Raw genomic sequence first — 21,495 nt, forward strand, 5'->3', positions numbered from 1 at the left:
TAAAAAAAAAAACCCAAACTAGCCAAAAAACCCCAAACACCCCCCACCAAACAACAAAACCAACAACCCCCCCCCACCAAACACAACACCCCACCCTCCACCCCCCCCAAAAAAAACCCAGTGGCAAACAACAATGAATCCTAGAAAGCAAATCACAGCTTTGAATAAATTTTAATAAAATACTAGTCACAAAGATAGATTATAGCATCTGCTAAATGAATTTTAAATTCTAAGCCTATCCAGGCATTCATTTGTGAAGTGTATCTCGAGAGTATCTGAGGGAAGAGACAGTGAATACTGAAGTGTATAACTGATGCTACTTCCCTACTGAAGTTAAAAAGAAAACAAGAAAAAACACCAAACCTAACCAGGTTTTCTAATTTCAATATACATAAATTATATGTAAAAAAGATTCTAGTAGAAGAAAAAACCCCAACTATTTAAAGCTGATGGGTTTTTTAAAAAAGAAAAAAGAAGTATTTATCAAAGAAAACAATTGTTCTAATTGAAGTCGAAGTACATGTTTTGCTGTATTCCAGTACAATAGAAAGCATGTTACATTATAAAAATCAAGCAGCAAAATGAACTTTTGCACTGTCTACAAAAAGAGCAATATGTCTTAAGCACACAGTTCAAAGGAGAAAAGACTACAGACACCAGGAAAATGAAAGCTTATAACACCATGAGAAGGCATGCCACAGAAAAGGGAACTTAACAATGGCTAAACCAGCCCCTTTAACAGTTTGTAAAATGTGTTAATTATTTAATACGTAAAAGAAACATACCAATGCAAGGCTTAACATGCTGAAAACACGCCTTTGTCAGATCACCTAACAATGCAAAAGAACTCTGCCGTACCTCAGGCATTTTATCCTAAAGAGAGGAAGAAAAAAACCTGACAATTCTAGAAGTGTTTCAAATTCCCTTAAGAAAGAAAATCCTTGGATTAAACAGGTTACTCATCTCACCTGCATGCATTGGTACATTAATGTCAGGATATTGCTGCAAGCCACTAGCTGTTCTATGTTGCCTCCAAGTCCTTCAGCTAAACCACTGAGTAAATCAAGGGCCACAATCATGAAATCTTTATCTGGTGCCTCATATTGGTCTGGCTGAGCGTTGTGCAACTGCAACAAATAAGTACACATTTTGAAAATGAGTATTTCTCAGGGGTATGCATAAAAATAAAAATAAACCAAACAAAAAATTAGTTTCAGAATTGCAGCTTCATTTAAATATTCAATGGCTAATACTACAAACTTTCCTGCAAACCCATAATTTACATAGCTAATACATTGGTTTGAGGAGTTATTTTGAAAACACTGGAATAGCAATAGAAAAATACCATGGCTTGTGCAAGAGTCTTCTGCACCAGATTTACACAACGCTGGTATACAGGTTCACAGTATGGAAGAAAGCCAGATTGCAAGGCAGTAGCAACTGACGACAGGCACTGGAATAAAATAAAGAAGAAAAAAAAAAAGAGCAAGAGACACACTAACCTCCCCTACCGCCCCAAAGTACCTTTTACTTGGGAGAGGTGAATTATACCCAAAAGTAAATAAAAACAACCTAGAAAGGCAATACCAATTAGCTGAGCCAAGGCAACTGTCAGCTAATTGTTACTCACTCCTACTTATGCCAGTCAAGAAAATTTCTTAGAAGCAACATCTTCTCAGAGGTGGCCAAGAAAGTTCATACCGTTACTATAAATCAGCTAGCACTTACACTAAATTTCAGGATCCTGACCATGTACAATCCCTGACTTTACCCAAGAGTTATGAAACTAATTTCTCTAGAAGTGTTTTCCTGCTTCACACTTGGAAAGTAAAGACAGTAGACTACATAGTTCATACCTTCAGACTGTTTGATAACAGTTTTAATGGAGGGATGAAGGGAGAACAAGGAGAGAGAGAAGAACCACAGGGGGATTGAAAATTATCTTTAAAATCATAGAATCCCAAAGAAAACACTCAAGAATGGCAAAAAAACCCCTCTAAATATTTCTGCTAAACCTGATGGCGTTTCTTCAGTCACAAGATTTTCTCACTACAGTCATAATATTTTCTCTGCAACGGGAGATACCTAACACTACCAGCTTTTATAGTCATACTTACTAGGAGGAGCATCTTTAGTAATAGGGGTAATTCATAAAAGAAGTTGATAAAGTATATTCAAATTTTAATATTTACCTCTAATAAAGGAAAGAGATCTTTATCTTCATCCTTCAATATGTTCCACTTCTGGATTAATGGAGGCATTAGCATCTGAATATATTCCTATTTAGGATGAAAATACATCAGCTACTGAAACACATCATTGCATACTAGTTAGAAAATTGATATATTAAGGATTGATATGTTCTACTTTTTAAGCAAAAGAAAATTGATATATTGTAATTTAGTCCTTGTTGCAATATGTTGAAGTACTAATTTATATAGAAGTATTAGATTTTACAATTTATGTCTTCAGATTTTTGCTGAGTCACATAAGTACCTTTCCAGAATGAATCTTTTCCTCCAGGTTTAGCTTCAGTCTAGCAACTTTTAATAGCTGCCTGGGTTGTTACAAATCTATAGGATTGCCTCAGGGCCTACAGAAAATGTTTTTGCCGGCAATGCAATCTGGCTGTTCATCTGCTATTTCTCAACCATCTCTCATTACCCTGATGCTACAACCCTATCCTCTCAAATTCCTGAAACCTCCTCAAGCAACTACCTATCCATGAAGAAAGTAATTTTCTGTCCCTCCAGAAGGGTGCACTAAACAATTCTGCATAAAGATGTTGCATCTTTCCTACCACTGCTGTCAGTCACAAGGACATTAAGCAAAGCATCCCTGTAGTACTGTTGCTCCCAGTAAGTATCCAAAGAGCCAACACATGCTGCCAGCTAATGCCATGTCTAAAGACACAAAATTCTAAGTGACTGAAGAAAGTCCCACCATCACCAGGAGCGCCCATTTAGCCTCCTCCTGGTGATATCAAATGTGAAGCTGGCCAGGGCCAGACAGACATTGAGAAAAATGTCACTTGATGGTGTGGAATCTTGGAAAGCAAGTAAAATTGCATGGCAACAACCCAAATTGTTTTATTTTAGTGTGTCTATGTCATGTGAAACACTATAGAGAAATAAAGGAAATTTCAATACTGTCCTGGTTTTGGCTGGGATAGTTATTTTTCTTCTTAGTAGCTGGTGCAGTGCTGTGTTTCAGCTTTAGTCTGAGAACAGTGCTGATAACACACCAGTGGTTTAGTTGTTGCTAAGTAGTAATTACCCTGATAGAGGACTTTTCAGTCTCTCATGCTCTGCCAGTGAGGAAGGGCATGGGAAGCCAGTAGGAAGCAGAGACAGGACACCTGACCCAAACTAGCCAAAGGGATATTCCATACCACATCACATCATGCTTAGTATATAAACCGGAGGGAATTAGCCGGAAGGGACCAATCGCTGCTCAGGGATGGGCTTTTTTTTAGGAGGTGGAGGGGGATGGTGGGGTGTATTATTCCTTCCTCCCTCTATTTCCTTTTATTATTATATTATTATATTTTACTTTATTTCAGTTATTAAACTGTTTTTATCTCAACCTGTGGGTTTTTACCTTTTTTCTGATTCTCCTCCCCATGCCATTGGGCAGGGAGTGTGAATTAGCGAGTGGCTGTGTGGTACTTAGTTCCCACCTGGGGTTAAACCACAACAAACAACCAAAGATATACATGACATGCATACAAATCCTATTAAAGAATTTATGTACACTACAAAAACCCACTATATTTGCCTGTGTGTTATCTGTGCTTTGCCCAAAGGATTCTGTGTTTTTATATATAAAATGCATATCTGTCACACTCTCTGATAAAGCAATTTCTAATAATGATGTGCTCCAATACACTGGAAAGACACACAGAGCAGTTTAGCTATACTGAAAGCGGTTACAAAAAAAAAAAAGTCAGTAGAAATTAGCACACACATTCCACCAATTTCTTTAAAATCCCATTTCGTATCTATATTGATATATGTATCTCCTCTGAGTTGAAAAATTCTGAGAATGAGGAAAAAAATCACAGTAATGAGAAGCACATTTCATAAGCCACCACATATTTGGTAGTGGGAAAATTACATGCAGTCTATGTATTTTACATGCAAATATTTATTATTGAAGCCTACACAGAAAGGTCAGTATTTGTTTTATAACATATAAAGCACATGACAAAAAACACCTACCCAGTTTTTCAATATATGACAAGTGCATAAGGTATACTCACTGGTTTATTTAGATGATGTCCTACAGAATCTGCTAGAGTTCCTATAGCATCATAAAGAATGAGCAGGTTTTTATGCTGGTATTTACCAAATGCGAAGACCAGAGTGTCAAGTATATATGCAAGATAAGGAACAAGCTCTGTACAAGCCTCCTCTTCTAGAGTAGCAAAGGCACTGAATGACAAAAAACCCACCCCAAACAGGTCAGTCAGTATCTTGGAAAAAACAAAACAAGACCACCCCAAAATGCCCCAAACTACCCATTTCTGTTTAAACACAGAGCTGTATTTAATTCTCAAATTCATCCAAGGTATGTTTTCAAAATGGTATTACTGAGACAAAATCAATCTATTTTGATTGAACACAAAGATTCAACTCATATTGTGATAAGCAAAATTTAAAATTATTCCTGTAAAACCTGTTATGTATACATGTTACAGATCTAATTCTGCTTTATAAGGAAACTTCCTTGGCAGTCTGCTGTATATACTTCTGCCCCACACAAACTGACACATGAAAGCTTTATTTGCTGAACTTCCTGCACGAGAGGTGCACCCATTTCATTAATGGTGTGTCCATTCATTTTTTTTTTAATATTAGCAAACAAGTGGGAGAAGGGAATCTTACCTCCAAGGATCTCCTTTCAAGAGAAAGGGAATATCCCTTGAAATAACTGCAACCCAAATGTTTTGGTAATCCTGAGCTAAATATATACAACATCACTAATGCAATGATAGGACAGTTTTCCTTTTACCATCAGTATTGACCTTGTTCATAGGGCATATAAAAGCCAGATTTCTGGTCAATGAAACTTAAAATATTGAATATAAACAGCTGTCACATACAGATAATTTCTTTTACTTTAAGAGATTGTTTAGTTTGGTGATTCATATATTTTGAAAACAAAGTGGTAAAAAGAAATACATTTTATTTCAATTTGGAGTAATTTGTGACTACTTCAGAAGAAGCTGAACCTACTTCAATTTAAAAGGAAAAAACTAAAATACATTAAGAGCTAGAAATGCAGTCATGTATTCGTTTATAAAAGCATTAAATTTGTTTCCCATGAAAAAGCAGTGTCATGGATAATGCTTTTTGCTTAAGCTTTTGCTCACCTGCAGGCAGCTTCTTGTACTCTCTTGTTGGTATCCAGAATACGCTTTAGCAACTCAGTCATTAACGGCTTCAAGTATGTGTCTGGGGGTTGACTAACTACCCAGTGTGCATAGCGACTAAGAGTCCAACATGTAATGGAGCGCACAAGAGCCTTTTTGTTAGAGAGGCACTGAATAAGGTGAGGGATCAGCTCAGGAAGATATGGAATCATACCCTGCATGCAGCCTAGAAGGAAAAATAAAGATATTACAGTACAAGAATTAGAAAACATAATATAACTTTTTGCTATTTCCTAGAAGGCATGCATTTTCTTCCTCTATCATGTAGCAATAGATTTTAACATTATACAAATAATTCTACCTAATTTATGCTAAGTCATAAAAAGAAACCTCACCATAAACAATAACTGAAATTCCCAATCAAATTTACATTCATTTCAACTATATTTCTACTTCAGTGCTTCCCCAATCTCCAGAAATTCTGCTTTATTAAATGGAGTATAGCAAGAACATGCAAATAATATTAGTTCATAAAGCTTCGAAGTCTTATGCCAGTCTAGTCAGAGTGACCAAGACAACAAGTAGAGAAAGATTAGGCCTTGATAACAAATCACCATATCATTAAAAAGCATTCCTTAAGAAATCTACACACTTCAAGTCAGCAAGGGCAGTAATACGCTGAGATTTGCCAGAAGTACAAACTTTTACCTTACTTGACTTGAAATCAAAATCAACAAAAATTTTTTCTAGCAACAAACAAAATGTATGTTAACTATGTACTGTAGGAAAAGAGTTAATCTAGGCATGGACCCAAATATATTCCTTAAATTTGCAAAAATGGACAGGAATGCTGGAAATATGGGTAAAAAGCCAAGTCTGTGAGCAAATACAAAGAAATGGAAGTTATCACATTTAAATCAGAGAACCATCCACAAAAAGCAGCTCAAGGCACTGAAGTCACAGGACTGGTCTCCATTTCTAAAAACAATGAATGAAATGTAAGGCTCAAATTTAATAAATATTACTGTTATATCAAAATCAAAGTAGTACTTTATAAGAAACCTATAAATATATGCCGCAGAGTTAAGAAAGAGAGGAATAAAAGAAACTAAGTTATGCCTTATGTCTCCAAAAGATGCAGAGATTTGAAACTAAAAAATTAAACAAATAACTGCAGTCACCAATGAGCAGATGTAGAGATTAATCACTAAAACCAAGTCAGCTAAAGATGTATACTTGTTTGCAGAAGTAAATTCACCTAGAAGGAATCACAGAGCTGCTTTAGAATCAATCAAAAATTCCACAACTTGACATGCACTGTTACCTTACCTTCAGCAATTGCTCCAAGAACAAGGATACCAGATTCTTTAACTGCCCATTCGGGATGGAAGAGCAACTCCTTCAAAAGGGGCAAGATGTGTGGCAGAAGTTCATCACGAAATACATTAGCCAAGACATCTAGAGCAGCAGCAGAACATTTCCCTGAGGGGAATTAACAGCAGTAAACTGCTTATTACAAAAGCAATTGTAGTTAGACAAGTATAATCCTCATTTTAATTTTGAGCTGCCAGGGCATTAGGAGGAAAGATACTTCCATTTATTTACAATACACTGGGATACACTGTGCTCTACTACAAAGTCACAGCTCTTAGGAAAGCCAATTTTGCATCATTTTTATAGCCACTGAAAGGACTTATACACTTGGGATATTACAACACTTACGGACAGGAACCATGTTATTATATTGCAACATTATATACACTACATAATTTCAGGATGGTGTAACAATACAGAAAAGGGAAGGTCTGTGACATAAATGTCACATACTGGAGAAACTAAGGAGAAGTAGCCTAAAGCTATTATCAATTGATTAAAAAGAAAATGTTCAAACATGATCCATGTCTCAAAGCAAAAGAGGCAAAATCATCAGTCTCTAGAGACTGAAAGAAATTTGTTGACCTCTGCTCTGAGCTTTTATATCTTACCCCTAATTCTGTGATGTACCAATAAAAAGAACACCACTTCAAAATTTGTTTTAAAGTTTTTAATCACATATTTTTAGCACAAAAAAGCTCAGAAAAGAATAACTTCAACACATGATTCAGAAATCCTTACTCTGGTTTTCTGTTGTGGTGCTATCATATCTAGAAAAATAATGCTCGTATTAAAGAATTTATACTGCCTTTTTCTTTTTTGCTTATTTGCTTATTATGATTTCAGTTCCTTCTTAATCTGTCAGAAATTATCCAATTGGAACAGAAGTATATACAAGGCTCAGAACAGATCTCTACTGCAATGCAGTAATAAACAGCACAGACTCCCCAAGACCAGCACCTACTGCTTTAAGCTAAGTCCGTTTCAGCTTTCTACTAGAGGAAAAAAAGGCAGGCTCCCATATTTAGTTACCAGGTCCCATTAGTAAGCAATGTTGCTAATTGTCAGGCTGTGCTGATGTTTCCTTTCTGTTCAAATTGGAAGTCAAATATAGAACACTAGATAAGTAATAGGGCACACAATTCTGAATTTAAGCTAATAAAAAATCTTTCAAGTCCAGATGATATACATCAAAACAGATTTCTTAACTGTTCTGTTCTCTCTCTTTCCTACTTAGCTTTAGCTTCCTCACCATCTTAACAAAAACTGTGGACCACAGGCACATTCTGTCATTTCAGCTATGTTTTTCAGAAAATATGTATTTAATTCTGCAATCTGTTGAGACAAGGAGGGGCACAAAATGACAAAATGGAATATATAAACCTTTAGAATCAGTTCTAAGTAATGTTAAGTTTGATGGCTTTGTAACAGAAGCAATGGAAAATTACTGAGGTGCATGATACACAGAAAAAAAAAGGTAGAGTACAGCTAGAGAACATACTGAGAATTCCTGTACAAGATAAATCGTTATAGTGGACATAGTTTTAAGAAAAACAGACTAGAAGAACAGGACACAGGGATAAGGAGTATCTGGGAATGGCCAGCCTTGTGGAACAAGATGATATAGAAATTGTGGTCACTAACGCATGACTGCTTGGCCACTATAGAGACTGTATATTCGAGCTGACCAGACTTGAAAGAAAAGCCTCTGGAAGATCCTGATTCTTGGTTTACTGATGGTAGTAGCTTCATGACAAATGGTGAACGAAAGGCAGGATATGCCGTTACCACCACTTCACAGGTAATAGAAGCTAAAGCTTTACCCGCAAACACCTCTGCCCAGAAGGCAGAAATAATAGCATTAATGAGAGCCCTGGAATTCGCTAAAGATCAAAGGATAAATATTTGTACTGATTCTAAATACGCATTTGGTGTGGTACATGCACATGGTGCTATCTGGAAAGAACGAGGACTTTACAACACACAAGGGAAACAGATTAAACATGCTACAGAAATTCTACAATTACTGGAAGCTGTTCAGCTACCTGAAGAAGTAGCTATTACGTACTGTAAAGGACATCAAGGTGACTCTGATCAGGAAATTGGAAATAATTTGGCCGATTTTGAAGCCAAACAAGCAGCTGAACAATCTAAAATCATGTCCTTAATCCCTGATGGCAAACTAACAATCGAAAAATCTAAACCTAGGTGTTCAAAAGAGGATAGAAAATTGATTCAAGATCTAAAAGGACAGGAAAATAAAGAAGGTGGGGTTCAGATACCTGATGGGGGAATTGTAATCCCCTATAACCAACTCTGGAAGTTAGTTCAGGAGGAACATAATAAAACTCATTCTGGTAGTAACTCTTTGTATAAATACTTAAACAAAAAAATTGTACCATAGTTCAATTAGTGACAAAACAATGTCAGCTATGTCTTAAGAATAATCCTAAAACTGAAAACAGAAATCAAATTGGGACAATTGGGAGAGGAAGTTATCCGGGACAGCAGTGGCAAACAGATTTTTCTGAATTACCAAGAAAAGTGGATTACCGATACTTGTTGGTGTTAACGGATACTTTTTCAGGCTGGCCAGAAGCATTCCCTTGTAGGATAAATAATGCAAGATAGGTGATTAAAACATCATTAAATGAAATAATACCTCGTTTTGGAGTACCAGAGGCAATTTCTTCCAACCGAGGTTCACACTTTAGTGCAAAACTGTTACAAGAAATTAGCAAAAAAATAAGAAACTGATTGGCAACAACATGTTCCATACAGGCCTCAGGCCAGTGAGCAGGTAGAAAAGATGAACCATCTGATTAAACAACAGATTAGTAAAATATGTCAGGAAACAAATTTATATTGGTACCAAGCTTTACCACTGCCTCTATTAAGAATTCAAACTAAACCCTGGTCGAATGAAGAGGTTAGCCCATTTGAGATTTTGTATGGAAGACCATACCAGTCCCAGTTTAAAGGAGAAAGTCTTCAGGAAGTGGGGGAAGGCTATCTCCAACAGTTTCTGATCAATCTGGGAAAACAATTGGAGGAGATAAATAAGAGAATAGTAGGGACAAGAGCAAGAGGTTTGGATTATCCTATTCACCCTTTCAGATCTGGAGACTGGGTTTATGTTAAGAATTTTTCAGGAGATCCTCTACAGGAGAAGTGGAGCGGACCGTACCAGATATTACTGACCACCTTTACAGCAGTGAAGATAAAGGAACAACCTGCTTGGATACATTACTCAAGAATAAAGAAAGCACCAGAGCCAGAGAAGACATGGCAGGTCAAACCTTCAGGACCCTTGCATATAAAATTGCGTCGGTCATAATTTGGACTCATATGATAACTGGCGCACAAGCTTGGGAACAGGACTTATACATGAAATTAGTGAAGAATGTTCCTAAGGATGTTAATCGTAGTGACTGTTGGGTGTGTGCACAGTTGCCTAAATCAGGAGAAAGCCTGGATCTGCCATTAATTGGAGTTCCAATTCCTAACACTGTCTCATGGACAAATTTGTGGGTGAACACTAGCAATCTGTATTCGAAGGAAAGGTTAAAATTTGGAATAGTTAATCCTAATCCAGGTAATAAATATTACACCTGTGCACAAAGATGTATTACACCAGGAACCAGGGTAGGAGATCATGCTTGTTTAAATGCCACAGATGTAGGTCACAATTCAAATTGCAATCATACTATTCATATAGATGGTATCCTAGTCCAGTGGTGGCCCGTTCCTAAAGGCAAAGGATGGCATTGGTTATGTGGAGAAAATGCTTATAAGACTCTAGCCCCCAAATGGAAGGGGGCATGCACCTTAGGTGCTGTAATACCCAATTTTACTATTATCGACAGGTATCCTTCCAGCACCTGGATTAGAAGTTTTGCTAAACAGATTAAGCGAGGGTTTAACCCTATTACTGAATGACACACCTCATTCCATAGTTTTGTAGGAGGGCTAATTCCATCTTTGGGTGTAAGTGAATTAGAGAATGCAATTGTAAATATCTCAGCAACCATAGAGGAAATGGAAAGTAAAAACAAGGATATTTCATAAAATGGCCATGGATGACACCTCCTGGGGTTTTGAAGAAATATGGAAAAAGTTAACTTCATGGTTACCTGATCTCTCCTGGTTGAGGCAACTGGTTGCAGGAATACTGATGTTAATTGTTTTAATATTGATTACTTGTGGCATGATACGATGTTCCCTCTGGGGTTGTAAATGGTCTATGATAAATTATGAAGATGATTGGAAGAGAAATGAAATCAAGCATCAAGTAGAAATGGGAAATTATTTCAAAAAGACTTTAGACGGCAAGGGTAGTATATAAACTGTTGCAAAAGAATTTGCAAAAGGACAGAAAAAGCGGGGATTTGAGACACGGAGAGGCACAAAATGACAAAATGGAATATATAAACCTTTAGAATCAGTTCTAAGTAATGTTAAGTTTGATGGCTTTGTAACAGTAGGAATGGAAAATTACTAAAGTGCATGATACACAGAAAAAAAAGGTAGAGTACAGCTAGAGAACATACTGAGCATTCTTGTACAAGATAAATCGCTATAGTTAACATAGTTTTAAGAAAAACAGTCTAAAAGAACAGGACACAGGGAAAAGGAGTATCTGGGAATGGCAGGTGTCCAGGATGGGCTACAGTTAAACCAACTGATAAGTAGGAGGACAGCAGGATTATTATGTCTCTGGTGCTAACAAACCAATTAAGCTGGTATGAACATCTACCGTGTGTGCTTCAAAGGCTGCCAGAAGTGATGAAGATTGTTGGAAGAAGTAAACGACCCTCAGAGACCACCACCACAATTCTGTACGCATGCGGGGAACTTTCTGGAAAATGATGTAATGTATGTATGCCCAGGGACTATATAAGGATGGCTTGTGTAGCAACACAGGGACACATGTTAGGAGGAGCTATCTCCCGTGTCTCCTGGCACCGCAATAAAGAATACCTGCTTGTCAGCTTGAAAACTTTGTTGGCAAGTTTGTTCCTGGAGTTTTCTCCAATACACTGTACATACAGTAATGACCACAAGAACAGCATTATGAAGTTAAAACTATTTTAAACAGTACTTTACAAAAGCAAGCATATTTGTTCTTATTTTCCTCTAAATAATAATAATTTAAAATTTTAGATATGCCTCAATGTTGTTTGATCTATAAGCTTCAAGGTACATTCATCTACTACATCAGAACTACTGGTAATGGCTGTCAGTAGTAGCATGTTCAAATGTAGGAGAAAAAAATACTATCACACAAACCAGATTTAGAGGGGGAAGACTGCAGTAAAATAAAGCATTATTAAGCTTCCTCAAGCTAAGAACAATGAAAATTCAAAATCCAAAGCTTCTGTTGAATTGCATCCACGTTTATGAAGATAGGCTGAGAAAGTTGGGGCTGTTCAGCCTGGAGAAGAGAAGGCTGCGTGGAGACCTCATAGCAGCCTTCCAGTATCTTAAGGGGGCCTATAAGGATGCTGGGGAGGGACTCTTCATTAGGGACTGTAGTGACAGGACAAGGGGTAACGGGTTAAAACTTAAACAGGGGAAGTTTGGATTGGATATAAGGAGGAAGTTCTTTCCTGTTATGGTGGTGAGGCACTGGAATAGGTTTCCCAAGGAAGTTGTGAATGCTCCATCCCTGGCGGTGTTCAAGGCCAAGTTGGATGAAGCCTTGGGTGAGATGGTTTAGTGTGAGGTGTCCCTGCCCATGGCAGGGGAGTTGGAACTAGATGATCTTAAGGTCCTTTACAACCCTAACTATTCTATGATTCTATGATTCTATGTTTGTAGCTCTATCGGCCATATTTGAAATAAGCTTACAGGTGGCTAGCTTTTGTCAATACAGTTATATAGCCAAAATATCACCTAAAAGGCACGCTGTCTGCCCCAACCATTAATTATATCAGCAGATAATTCTTTTTATATTCAAAAGCAAAGTGTCAGTATTCCTATACAGAAACTCCTCTTTTTATTCTAACTCTTGTATTATGCAAATAGCTACATTTTAAAACATTTTACACATTACTTTGACATACTTAAATTCCAGTCAGAAAGAGTATCATCATCATCATCAAGGTCACTGTCATCATCGTTACCATCTTCAATACCATCTTCTTCATGTTGCTGAGCTACCGTTCGTGAACGATGAAACCGAGGTCTTATATCCTGTTCACTATCTGGAATAGCTTCATCTTCTTCAACATCCCCCTGTCATCAAAATTTTTATCAGATGAACTAGTGTAACTATATTGCTCAAGGAAGTTCAGAATGCAGTGTAAACTTAGTTAAAGATTTTACAAGAATATGAAAGAGTCACATCACACTTGTTCTGCAAGCTAACTAAATATACCATTGTTCCTGCATTCCATTACAGTATTGTCCTGGGTTCAGCAGTAGCAGTCATTTTTCTCCTTCTTAGTATCTGGTGCAGTGCTGTGTTTTAGACTTAGGCTGGGAACAGTGCTGATAAAACACCAAAGTTTTTAGTTCTTACTAAGTAATGCTTACTCTGATCAAAGACTTCTTCAGTCTCATGCTCTGCCAGGGAGGAGGGGCATGGGAAGCTGAGAGGAAGCAGAGACAGGACACCTGGCCCAAACTAGTCAAAGGGGTATTCCATACCACAGCATGTCATGCCCACTATATAAACTGGGGGGAGTTACCCAAAAGGCCCGGATCGCTGCTCGGGTCAGGCTGGGTATCTGTCGGTGGGTGGTTAGCAATTGTATTCTCTCCCCTTGTCATTTCCCTTATCATTATTATTATTGGTGGTAGTGATAGTAGTTTTGTATTATACCTTAGTTACGGGACTGTTTTTATCTCAAACTGTGGGATTTACATTCTCTTGATTCTCCTCCCCATCCCTCCGGGAGCAGGGGGAGGAAGAAGGGGGGGAGTGAGCGAGTGGCTGTGTGGCTCTGTGTTACCGGCTGGGCTTAAACCACGACAAGTATTTACCAGAAAAATGACAGGAAAATAGAAGCAAGAGAGGTAAGCTCACACAAAAGCACAAAGTATCCTTCTTGTTAAGAAATTATTCTTGATAAGAATGAATTATAGAAGGAAGAAGAGAGAGAAATTCTAGTATGCAGACACATTCTAAAATGTGATGGAAAAAGCTGTGTAGTTCAAGCTAGAAGGGTGTTAAAATGAATTCTGATATTTTTTTTAGGCTGCTTTGCTGCAGTAATTCATGGGTAAAAGTATCCCAGCTCTGCCAAAGTTGGGTGGAAGGGGACAGGGGCAAAGCAGGAAAGCCTACAGATTATTTTCCAACAAACATGGTAGCAGTCACATTTAGTTTTTGGAACAGCACACCTTGCCCCAAAAAGTTAAATCTCAGTTGAACAGATGGCAGACCAGATCTGGCCTACCAACTCAATCATTCTGATTTACAAGTCAGAAGCCAACCAAATATTCTTCCAGAGTATAAAAGAAATTGGTGCTTACCTTCAACAGAATAATATCGATCTCTGCATATTTCATACCATTTACCAGCACAGGTATCAGTCTACAAAGAAATATTGATATATGTCAATAAGGGAGACCCTGGTAATTACCAGCCTGTCAGTCTCACTTCAGTGACTAATAAAATTATGGAGAAGGTCATTTTGGGAGTTATTGAAAAACACTCGAGAGACAATGCAGATGACTGCAGGATGGGCTCATGAGGAGAAAATTCTGCTTAAGTAAATTTCCTTTTATGACAAGGTCACCCATCTAGTTGATCAAGGGAAGCCAGTAGATGTGTGGGTTTTGTATTTTAGCAAAGCTAAAGGAGGTATCCTTCTGGACAAAATGTCCAGCACACAGCTAGACAAATCCATAATATGTTGGGTGAGCAACTGGCTGGCAGATTGGGCTCCAAAGGTTATATAGTAAATGGGGTTATATCAGGCTGGCAGCCAGTCACCAGTGGGGTTCTCCAGGCTCAATTTTAGGGCCAATGCTCTTTAATCTTTTTATAAATGATGTGGATGCAGGAATTGAATGTACATTATGTAAGTTTGCCGATGACACTAAATAAGGAGGAGCTTTGCACTCCCTCAAGGGTAGAGAGGCCTTATAGAGAGGTCTGGATAGACTAGAGAGCTGGGCAATCACCAACCATATAAAATTTAACAAAAGCAAGTGCTGGATTCTGTACCTGGGACAAGGAAATCCTGGGTATACATACAAATTAGGGGACGAGAGGCTGGAAGTTGAGTTGCTGAGGTGAGTAGCTTGAGAGAGGACGCCTGCAACACCGGAGCGGAGAGGGGAGAGATCAGCGTCCAGGAGCCTCACCTCAGAGCGACAAGAGCCACTGAGGAGGGAGCCTCAAGTCCTCAACAGGACTTGCCCAGGAGTCGGAAGCTCAGCTCCCGCGAGGGGCTGACTCACAGGGGGCGGAGACAGGAGGAGTGGCACCAGCTGGGAGTGGCTAAAAAACCTTCCCAGGGAGCGCGGCGAACAGAGCCGGCAAACAGAGAGCGTCGAGGCAGAGGGTCGAGGCAGTTTGCGCGGCCGTTCGCGCGGCCAGGCGAGCGGGCAGGGAAGCGTTCCAACCGCCTCATCGAGAGGACTCGCCTGGAGTACAGGAGGGGGAAGGAGTGCTGAGGGACGTAGACGGATTGATTGACCAGATAGATCATGGTTACAACACGATCGAAAGCTGTAGTGAGTACTAATGTGGGTATCCAGACTGAGCCTTCCTGCAGACATGCAGCTGTGCAGGTCTCTGGCTGCAGCGAATGCCTGAGCCTGGCACTTGTATTGGAGGGAGCCAGTGACACTGCTTGTGTTCGCTGTGAGCAAATAAATGACCTGCTCAGGCAGGTGGCTGAACTGAGGGAGGAGGTAGAAAGGTTGAGAGCCATTAGAGAGTGTGAAAGTGAAATAGATTGGTGGAACCACACCCTAAGGCAAGGGCAGAGGGAAGTGGTTCAACAAGTTATGGATCCCCTTCCCTCCTACCATCAGACAGAAGGAGAGAGCTTAATGGACAAGGATGGATGGAGGGAGGTTCCTCCTCGGAGAGGTAAGCGAAAACCCTCATAATCCCTTCCTCCCTTCCAGTTGCCCTTGAATAACAGGTACGAGGTCTTGGAAATTCAGGGCCAGGTGAATGGAGATGGTGAGGCAAATCTATCTAGTGAGTCACCCAGGGCTAGTCACTCACCCACATACCTCAGAACTTCCCCAACCAAGAAGAAAAGAAGAGTAATTGTGGTGGGTGACTCCCTTCTGAGGGGAACAGAAGGGCCCATTTGTCGACCGGATCCACCCCACAGGGAGGTCTGCTGCCTGCCTGGGGCTCGGATTAGAGATGTTAAAAAGAAGCTCTCTGAACTGGTGCAGCCGTCTGACTACTACCCACTGCTGGTTTTTCAGGTTGGCAGTGACGAAATTATTACGAGGAACGTAAGGGCAATGAAGAGAGACTACAGGGCCCTGGGACGGCTGGTTAAAGGGTCTGGAGCGCAAGTGGTGTTTGCCTCCATACCTGTTGCAAGCGAGGGTGAAGGGATATATAAGAAGACTCTGCAGGTTAATGTATGGCTACGTGACTGGTGCCAAAGGCAGGGGTTTGGGTTTTTCAGTCACGGGCTGCTGTATGGGACACCTGGTTTGCTGGTGACAGGCGGGATACACCAGTCCCAGAGAAGAAAAAGGGTTTTGGGGCAGGAGTTAGCAGGGCTTATTGACAGGGCTTTAAACTAGTTAGGAAGGGGGGAGGGGATTTAACTGGGCCTGTTGGGGACAAGCCCAAGAGGAACATGCTAGGGATTGAAGGATGGCGGGCTAAGGAGGACTATCAATCTCTTGTTTCACTTGTGGGAAAGGATAGCTTTTTAGACCCTGTCCCGCAGGGGAAAAAGGGTACTAGGACTGGCTCCCTGAAATGCCTGTACACCAATGCACGCAGCATGGGGAATAAACAGGAGGAGTTAGAAGTCTGTGTGCGGGCTAAAGGTTATGATCTAGTGGCGATTACAGAGACATGGTGGGACAGTTCACATGACTGGAATGTGGTCATGGATGGCTATGTCCTTTTTAGGAAAGATAGGTCAGCAAAGCGAGGTGGTGGAGTTGCTCTTTACGTGAGAGAGCAACTAGAATGTATTGAGTTCTGTCCGGGGTCGGATGAGGAGCAAGTGGAATGTCTGTGGGTACGAATCAAGGGGCTGACTGGCACGGGTGATACAGTTGTGGGGGTCTATTACAGACCTCCTGATCAGGACGAAGGAGTTGATGAGGCTTTCTACAGGCAACTGGAAGTAGCCTCGCGACTACATGCCTTAGTCGTCGTGGGGGACTTTAACTACCCCGATATTTGCTGGAAGACTCACACAGCCAGTCATTCACAGTCTAGGAGGTTCCTCGAGTGCATTGATGATAATTTCTTAATGCAAATGGTGGACGTACCAACTAGGGGAGCAGCGCTGCTAGATTTAGTACTCGCCAACAAGGAGGGTTTGGTCGAAGTGGTGACGGTCAATGGCAGCCTTGGCTGCAGTGACCATGAGATGGTGGAGTTTAGGATCCTGTGTGGGAGGAATAGAATACCTAGCAAAGCCACAGTTCTGGATTTCCGAAGGGCCAACTTTGGCCTCTTCAGTCAACTGCTAAGGGAAGTCTCATGGGAAAGTGTACTAGGCGGTAAAGGGGCTCAAGATAGTTGGTTAGCATTCAAGGACCGCTTCTTCCAAGCTCAGGATCGGAGCGTCCCAATGAGTAGGAAGTCAAGTAAGGGATCTAGGAGACCGGCGTGGTTAAACAAGGAGCTGCTGGGCAAACTCAAGTGGAAAAGGAGAATCTATGGATTATGGAAGGAGGGGCTGGCCGCTTGGGAGGAATATAGGACAGTTGTTAGAGGATGTAGGGAGGCAATTAGGACAGCTAAGGCCTCCTTGGAACTCAATCTTGCTAGTCGGGTTAAAGACAATAGAAAGGGCTTCTTCAAATACATAGCAAATAAAACTAAAACAAGAGGCAATATAGGCCCACTGCTGAACGAAGTGGGTACCCTGGAGACAGAGGATATAAAGAAGGCAGAGGTGCTGAATGCCTTCTTTGCCTCTGTCTTTACTCCTGCAGACTCTCGCCGAGGGCCCCGGATTTCTATAGCCCCAGAAGGAGTCAGGACAAAGGAGGAGTTTGCTTTGGTAGATGAGGATTGGGTTAGGGATCAGCTATGCAAACTGGACATCTGTAAATCGATGGGTCCGGATGGAATGCACCCACGGGTGCTGAGGGAGCTGGCGGAGGTCATTGCTAGGCCACTCTCCATCATCTTTGGTAAGTCGTGGGAAACGGGCGAGGTGCCTGAGGACTGGCGGATGGCAAAGGTCACACCAATCTATAAGAAGGGCAAGAAGGAGGACCCGGGTAATTATAGACCGGTCAGCCTTACCTCCATCCCTGGAAAGATGATGGAACAACTTATTCTTGACTCCATCACTAGGCATATCAAGGATGAGGGGGTCATTAAGAACAGCCAACATGGTTTTATGAGGGGGAAGTCATGTATGACCAACCTTATAGCCTTCTATGAGGAAGTGACTAGGTGGAGGGATGATGGTAGAGCAGTAGATGTAGTTTTTCTTGATTTCAGTAAGGCATTTGATACTGTCTCCCACAGCATCCTCACAGATAAGCTAAGGAAGTGTGGGCTTGACGATCAAGTAGTGAGGTGGATCGAGAACTGGTTGAGAGGAAGAAGGCAGAGAGTTGTGGTCAATGGCGCAGATTCTAGCTGGAGGTCTGTGACTAGTGGAGTTCCTCAGGGGTCGGTGCTGGGACCGGTGCTGTTTAATATTTTCATCAATGACCTGGATGAGGGAACTGAGTGCACCATCAGCAAGTTTGCTGATGACACAAAACTGGGAGGAGTGGCTGACACACCAGAGGACTGTGCTGCCATTCAGCGAGACCTGGACAGGCTGGAGAGTTGGGCGGGGAGAAACTTGATGAAATTCAACAAGGGCAAGTGTAGAGTCTTGCATCTGGGGAAGAACAACCCCATGTACCAGTGCAGGTTGGGGGGTGACCTGCTGGAAAGTAGTGAACGGGAAAGGGACCTGGGGGTCCTGGTGGATAGGAGGATGACCATGAGCCAGCAATGTGCTCTTGTGGCCAAGAAGGCAAATGGCATCTTAGGGTGCATTAGAAAGGGAGTGGTTAGTAGGTCAAGAGAGGTTCTCCTCCCCCTCTACTCAGCCTTGGTGAGGCCGCATCTGGAATATTGCGTCCAGTTCTGGGCCCCTCTGTTCAAGAAGGACAGGGAATTGCTTGAAGGAGTCCAGCGCAGAGCCACAAAGATGATTAAGGGAGTGGAACATCTCCCTTATGAGGAGAGGCTGAGGGAGCTGGGTCTCTTTAGCTTGCAAAAGAGGAGACTGAGGGGTGACCTCATCAATGTTTACAAATATGTAAAGGGTAGGTGTCAGGATGATGGAGCTAGGCTTTTTTCAGTGATATCCAGTGATAGGACAAGGGGCAATGGGTGTAAACTGGAACATAGGAAGTTCCACGTTAACATCAGGAAGAACTTCTTTACTGTAAAAGTGACAGAGCACTGGAACAGGTTGCCCAGGGGGGTTGTGGAGTCTCCTACACTGGAGATATTCAAGGCCCGCCTGGACAAGTTCCTGTGTGATGTACTGTAGGTTACCCTGCTCTTGCAGGGGGGTTGGACTAGATGATCTTTTTAGGTCCCTTCCAACCCTTGGGATTCTGTGATTCTGTGGAAGGCAGCCCTGTGGAAAGACTTTGGCATGTAAGCCTAACTACATTAAGCCCTCCTATCCTTTTGTGATAACTTCAAGTATCACCCTTTAAGACAAGTCCCCAACACTGAAGAAATCTTGACATTAGTCATGTCATTAGGCTATACTAGAACTTAATTAGTTATTAAACTGGTTATGGCCATGGAACTCCAATATTATTGATGTATGGAATAAAAAAAGAAAAGAAGAAAAAGTACTGGGGGAAATACACAGATAAAACCACATTCACTACAAAAATAAATCAATAAAAATGTAAATATGTATTATAAGCCAAATCAAGTTACTACTTGAAGGACCCAGCAACAGTGACAGACTCAATATATTCTCTCAGATTCAGCATATTCTGCAATTCTGCAGCTGAGGAGTATTGCTTCTGAAGGTACTCAGGCCAGCAATAGTATTCACACATCTCAAAGGTGCATTACTGCCTGAACTTTTATTGAAAGGATAGTAACTATTCTGATTAACACACATTCATTGACATTTTCTGCAGCATACTTTATGAAGTATGCAGGAGCTATATATTTTTTAAGAAAGCATACAGGAACAAAATAGAACAAGATATTAAATAATCAGGTTGAATAGGATCTTGTCCCACTTAATATAAAAATAATTTAAGATTCTCATCAGGTACTGGCAAATTTATATAGCTCCCTAGTCAAAAAGGACTCGCCAACAAACATGATGCTGAAAGATATGTTATGTTACTCTTACCTGTTTTTCTAGAAATTTATAAGTTCCTTAAAAAACCCACCACAACCAAGGATGAAGCTGTTGCAATGTCAATGTTCGTGTAGGTCAGAAGATGTTTAAGTTTTATACTGAGAAATTGACTAGTATTAATATGTGGATATTTAATATTAAAAGTAGGAGTTAAGAAAAAACATTTTAAAACTTAAAAATAATTTCTCATAACATTGGCTCTCCTGTTTTCAACTCCTATTCCTGTATGGCTACAGTAGATGTTTTGATCTCAATTCTCTGCTAATTGCTTATGATAACTGAAATTTTGACAAACACCCCCTTTTTTTTTAAACTGCTCTAGTATTTTCAAAACCCTTCCATGCATATGTCAAACCCAGTCTCCATTTACTGGGAACACTGAAGAATTAATTTCCTATTGCAAAGTATTCACATTAGTCTGGAAAAGTTATGAGCACTGTTGCAGGCATACAGATGTTTAAACCTCAAACACATCCCCCATCATGCACCAGCCTCTGGGAAAATCGAACAGTAGAATGGGATGTTAAAAACTATACTGAGAGCAATGGGTGGTGGGACTTTCAAACATTGGGATACGCATTTAGCAAAGGCCACCTGGTTGGTAAACAATAGGGAATCTGCCAACAGGGCTGACACAGCCCAAGCAGAATTTTTACGCACTGTAGAGGGGCATAAAGTTCCTGTGGTGCGTGTAAAGAATCTGCTGGGGAAGACAGTCTGGGTTATTCCTGCTTCAGGTAAAAGCAAACACACTTGTGGCATTGCTTTTGCTCAGGGACCTGGATATACTTGATGAGGCAAAGGACACAGGTTGCTTCTGGAGCTGACTCTGAAATCCTTAGAAATCTTTTCATTGACCTTTGTGTACAAGAACTAGCTACAGAAAACTCCTTCTAAGCATACAAGAAGTTAGATACAGTCTCCATAAGAGTAACCAGGAACAAGTCAACTGAAGTTTAAAGATGACTATTTCAAATTAACTAGGATTTTTAATTCCTAATACTTACTTAGTGAGATGCCGACATAATACATCTTTACAAATTGGCTGGTCAGCCAAAGTCAGCCAAAACTCACAAGCCTCCAAAGCCACATTTTCATCTTGGTCCTGGGTCCTTTGAAGCATATACTACATAATATATAAAAAAAAAAAACAAAAAAAAAAAACTTCTGTAAGTTTTAAGGGCCCAGAAGACACTATCAAAATTGGAAAACGTGTTTGCAAAA

At 40.4% G+C, this 21,495-nt stretch overlaps 1 protein-coding gene across 1 annotated transcript in view; it reads right to left on the minus strand.

Moving 5' to 3' along the window:
• Positions 1-21,495, minus strand: part of LOC136004485 (transportin-1-like) — a 93,795-nt gene that overhangs the window by 15,029 nt on the left and 57,271 nt on the right. Inside the window, exons 9-18 of the mRNA XM_065661008.1 lie at positions 21,279-21,397; positions 14,228-14,288; positions 12,814-12,985; positions 6,704-6,856; positions 5,375-5,600; positions 4,262-4,433; positions 2,193-2,279; positions 1,346-1,453; positions 969-1,127; positions 786-873 (exon numbers count right to left, since the gene is read on the minus strand). Of these exons, the coding sequence (XP_065517080.1) occupies positions 786-873; positions 969-1,127; positions 1,346-1,453; positions 2,193-2,279; positions 4,262-4,433; positions 5,375-5,600; positions 6,704-6,856; positions 12,814-12,985; positions 14,228-14,288; positions 21,279-21,397 (1,345 nt within the window). The remainder of the gene's footprint in view (positions 1-785; positions 874-968; positions 1,128-1,345; positions 1,454-2,192; positions 2,280-4,261; positions 4,434-5,374; positions 5,601-6,703; positions 6,857-12,813; positions 12,986-14,227; positions 14,289-21,278; positions 21,398-21,495) is intronic.

This window comes from Lathamus discolor, chromosome W, assembly GCF_037157495.1.
Source record: "Lathamus discolor isolate bLatDis1 chromosome W, bLatDis1.hap1, whole genome shotgun sequence".
NCBI classification, from domain to species: Eukaryota; Metazoa; Chordata; class Aves; order Psittaciformes; family Psittacidae; genus Lathamus; species Lathamus discolor.